The sequence below is a fragment of the Montipora foliosa genome, chromosome 5 (assembly GCF_036669935.1).
Source record: "Montipora foliosa isolate CH-2021 chromosome 5, ASM3666993v2, whole genome shotgun sequence".
Taxonomy (NCBI): domain Eukaryota; kingdom Metazoa; phylum Cnidaria; class Anthozoa; order Scleractinia; family Acroporidae; genus Montipora; species Montipora foliosa.
The window spans coordinates 22795192-22800191 of record NC_090873.1 but is presented as its reverse complement, the minus strand read 5'-3'; the positions used below and the strand labels follow the sequence as shown (position 1 = coordinate 22800191).

Sequence of the window (5000 nt, the reverse complement as noted above, 5' to 3'; positions counted from 1 at the left end):
TTGCTGATCATGTGAAAACCACTGGCCACAACATTAAATGGGATCACTTTGACATTTTAGCGTCCGGAAAAACTGACTTTAACTGTAAAGTTAAAGAGACTTTGTTCATTCAAGAGCTAAAGCCATCCCTTAATGTAAATATTAGTAGTGAGAAGTTATTGCTGTTTTAGCTATTACTTTTCATTATGTCTAGACACGTACTGCTGCAGATCATTTTTCTCAGTCTAGGTTCCAGACCCCTATTGTTTACGATATATATATAGTTTTTAAAAATTGTAACGGTCACATTTGAAAATGTGTGTTGACTAGCATACGAAACGTCAAGTTTTATAAAAATGCGTTGGAATACAATGTTTATCACCGCTGTTTGTGTTATTTCCTAATGAAGCTACGATGGCCTAAGAACAAGAGTTTATACGTACAGAAGACTCTATGCACACAGACACCACTTAGCAGGAGAGTGACAGGCACGACTTTTCATGACACGGAAAAAAAAATAATAATAAAACAACGGAGAAATATACCCATTTTCCGACGGGGATTGCCATACGGCAACGCGGTAATTATCAGTTTTGAAGGATATCAGTGACTCCCCAAGCAAGCAGCCGAACGGTTACCCATCCCGATATTAGAGACTTTAAGATAGTACACGACGGTAGACTGGGACGGTTAGATGAGTGTTATGTGACGCAAAATCCCCGTGACATTTGACCGACGGTGAAAAAGGTAGGAATTCATCCATACTTATTCGCACTATTTTAGTCTTTTGCTTTATTATGCATTGAAAACTGATAACCCAATGGGTTAAATGTGCATTTGGTTGTGTTTGTCTTGATTTATCAATCGCTGAAATGAAAAAATCTAGCGAAAATTCCGAGTTCATTCGAAGACATCACTCGGCCACATCGCGGCTCAAACCAAAATTTGCTTGTTCTCAATGTAGCGTTATCCATAATCCACCATGACACAGGAGGAAAGCAGAAAAGAAAGGTAAAAGAGATAATTGTAGCCGCATTTTTTGTTTATGAACCAATTCCCCTTAGTGGATTTACGGTCGCTAAAATCCAAGGAATCTAAACAAAATGGTTCAAATTCCCAGGATTCACTGATTCGTATTCATGGTATAAAATAAGAAATTCCTCCTCGCTAATTGAACCTTCTGCAAAAGAAATTACAAGAGAATTTCTCGCCTCTTCAAAAGACATGTTTATTCCACCGTCCTACGGTCGTGTTGGCCGAATCTTAAGTTTAAAATTTTCGCGCCTTTCTACCATACTCGTCCAAAGTCTCCTGTATACGCATCCAACCGTCCCAGCCTACCGTTGTCCACTATCTTAAAGTCCCTATTAACTCCGTCCTACAAGACTTGACTTTAGGCCAGCCGTAACACTATCACATGAGTCGAGGTTATTTGTGCCACAACAAGATGGCGTCCAAACGCTGAAACAAAATGGCATCATAATCGATACCCGAGGGACATCCCGCGAGATTGATAAGATTAGAATGCGTTCTCCTTGCGTGAAAATATACTAAACCTAGAAAGATTGAAGGAAATAAAAGAGAATCGAGTGACAATGGCATCGACGCTGACATGTTAATCTTTTCCTATTTCACTTCGACTTATTTTTTACAGCAATTTATGGTTATTAGTTTTACTTTTCGTGGGAATTAAGTACAGTAGTATAAACGAGAAACACTTGGGAATCACCGAATTCAGCTTGACAGTGATCGACAGCCTCGTTCCCAGGGTCTCTCTTCTCTGGGGACGAGGTTGAGTGGTCGATACTAACAGCTTGATTCAGTGCTCGTCTTCGCGTTTAAACCCTTTGATAAATCGCCCCAAAGCTGCTTTCACAACAAAAGTTCACCGAAGTTAATCCTTGTCAGGCGGGGCTAGTTTAGTATCTGGCTGGGAGACCATCGAGATCTATGACATGTTATTGCCTTTCGTAAACGCGTTATGCACAGTTATGCCTTTTTTCAAACCAAAAACTCATATTTTACGAAATCCTGACCATTTATCGCCTTTGGAGACATAAATCTTTTTAAACTATATATCATGAGATCGAGGCCATGTGTGTAAGTCGATCCAAGATGGTGTCGAAAAGCTGAAACGGTCTGTCTTCGGATCGATACCCGCGGATATCATAAAACCCGCTGGACTGAAAAACGACATGAATAGTGTAAGTACTCCTACGTCGAACGCAGACACCCGGAGGTTGAAACATTCGCACCATAAAGAAAGTAATTAAATTTAAATTCAGGAATAGTTTTGAATGTTAAAATTACTCATGAAATTCAATCAGCAGTGAGAAGTCGCACTTAGTACTTTTTGTTGAAATTATAAAATATGTAATAGAAGTTCACCGCTCAAGCATAATTATGATAATGACTGGTTTTCCCGCCAATTGAAGAAACTTAATATTACTTTTGGACAGAGTGTGTTTCCCGCCAGTTAAAACAGTTCTCTCGAAAGAGTTCTACTGGTACTGTTTTGTTTCTTCAACCCTTTAAAAAATGAACGCTTGGACCATAAATGATTTTGTAAGCTGACTTATTTCATTGTCGATTGAAAGTTAGAATCAACTACTGTTCCTACTTCTAAAGCTCGCCCATTCTTTTTGAGTCCGGCTTGACGGATTTAACGTTAACTGCGATGAAAGAACATTTAAAATTTCCCAAATTTCCTGTAAAGTTAGGCCTTTAGAATTGGAAGGCCCTGAACATACAGCAGTGGTCATTTAACTTTCCATTCTTATTTAACGACCATCGATCGTAATTGAACCTCACTTGACCTAAAAAATTAAAAGATTTAGGTTACGACCCCTCTGATACAGTTAAAATAAGACAAGTTTGGGAAGTTTGCAAAATCGAGTTGAGTGGACGCCCAGCAAGTATTGGGGATCTTGCGCGCGCAAACTGCAAGGTGTCTCCACAAGATTCTTTTTTTGAGTGACGAGGCAAAAATTTGAAAAAGGTAAGATCAGTGTTTAAGAATTCTTCTTTTGTCTTTAGAAAAGAAACTACCTCAAAAGGAAAACATGTATCTTTCGTCCCCTCTGAAGCAGAAAAAATAAAGCAAGTATAGAAAGTTTACAAAATCTTGTTGCACATCATTGGGGATCCTACGCGCGCAAAATGCTAACTGCCTCCTCAAGCTTACTTTTTGAGTGATAAAACCAAAATTCTGGAAAAAAGGCAAGATGAGTGTTTTAGAATTCTTGTTTTGTCTTTACGATGTAATTCGGCTCGGCTATTACGGCAGCAAATTGATGTTTGTCGATGAAGAAAAAATTCAAACTTACCTTTTCAGAATGGTGAGAGCACAGCACCGAAGATGATCAACAGGTGAACTGACAAAACTGATAGCATTCATCGCTAGTAAAAGTGTAATTTTTGATGATTTGTGACGTTTACCTCACGGTCTATTTCGCGCTGATAATGAAGGTATTATAATACTTGGAAAGAAAGAAACAAGAAGAAACAAAGAAGCGGACAAGGGTTGGTCAACATTTGTCACACAGCATTTAATTTTAACAAAGCTTTATGGGTTCTGTTGAAATATTTACTTTGCTGGTTCTTTTATTATTCAAGCGCGTCCATAAAATTTACATCTTGAGCGCGAATACTGAATACTGATGTAACTTTTCCTTGATTTCTAATGCCAAAAAAAAATGCTCTGTCATTATTACAGAATGCTTATTTTAGTTGGAACCATGGCCCAGGTCAAATTATGTCATCTCTTAATCTAATCGGACATAATTGACGAGGTACATGTTGTATCGAACCATCTAAATGACCAAATTCTCCTGATCCGATGGTACGTAACCGTCATCGTTACTTCGACTAGCTTTTCATGCTTCATCGACTTTTTGGCGGTTATTTAATGTACTGTTGTTGCTCTTATCTCTTTATGGATAGTGTTTATTCCGTCTCTGCATAGTAAATTTAAACAAAGCATGACTAGTATCTAACAAGAAAACCTAGCTGTTTACTTAGATGCTACCAATTTCAATCATGCTATGTACTTTATAAATGTTTTTGTGACTACGTATTGAAAAATAGAAGTACCTCTTAATTAACGTAACTTAATAAAGATGTGAGTAAATTGATGTTGTTGTCGTCGTTGTTGTTGTTATTAAACAATTCCCTTCCCTCCCTTATATGGTATGCACTTTAACTTCAGAAACGATTCTTTCACAAAGACCTCTCCAATCATAACAGTAACTGCCTGTTTGCGCGGCCTAGTCAGTAAATACCTCACACGGTTTTTTTATCCGAATAAAACAACTCATCCCTTTTCTTTGATGTTTAGCCAAGTCCGACGGATTTAATAGAACCACACGAAACTAAATTGAAAATAGGTTTTAATGGCATTAATAACGAAATCATGCGTCCTCGCTATTTCTTTTTTACACTGAACAGAACTGCCTCTTTATCGAGCTTTGTGATCTTTTCTTGCAGAACTATTTGTATTTGTATAACTGGGAGACTATTCATGCCTGCCTTTGCAAACCTTTTTATCACGGCGGAGCTTTCCCTCTCGCGTACGCTTTGTCCCATTTTTCTCTGTGCCCGCCAATTTATAATTATTTTTATTCGAATACTTTATTAACAGTTTTGATCCACCTATCATATACTAATAATTAAAGACGTATTTAATTCAAATTAAGTCCATTAAAAGATGACTTGCGGACAACTCTAAGACATCTCAATGCCCCACACGGGTTTTCAGTAATTTCTTGACTGTATCTTGGTTTTTTAATGCGCGGCAAGTTTACAGCCACATAATTATTTGCGCGCTAAAGTTAATTTGCATTGAATGGCAAAATCTATTCTTTTATGATCAGAGAAAGAATAAAAGTCGTGCCATCACCATGAATATTCTCAGGGGCACCCAACGAAGGTATTCCGCAAAATATCTGTTCCGTAGTGGAAATTCAATTGGCTGGCAACTTATTAGTTTTCATACTCTTTCCCGCGAGAACTTTAAATATTTT

The 5000-nt window shown here is 37.7% G+C and overlaps 1 protein-coding gene across 1 annotated transcript in view; it reads right to left on the bottom strand.

The window, feature by feature from the left end:
* LOC138002462 (uncharacterized) overlaps window positions 1-3537 on the bottom strand; it is an 11517-nt gene extending 7980 nt beyond the window's left edge. The window contains exon 1 of the mRNA XM_068848498.1: window positions 3306-3537. Within this exon, the coding sequence (XP_068704599.1) occupies window positions 3306-3376 (71 nt within the window). The 5' untranslated portion in view covers window positions 3377-3537. The remainder of the gene's footprint in view (window positions 1-3305) is intronic.
* Between the last annotated feature and the right edge of the window lie 1463 nt (window positions 3538-5000).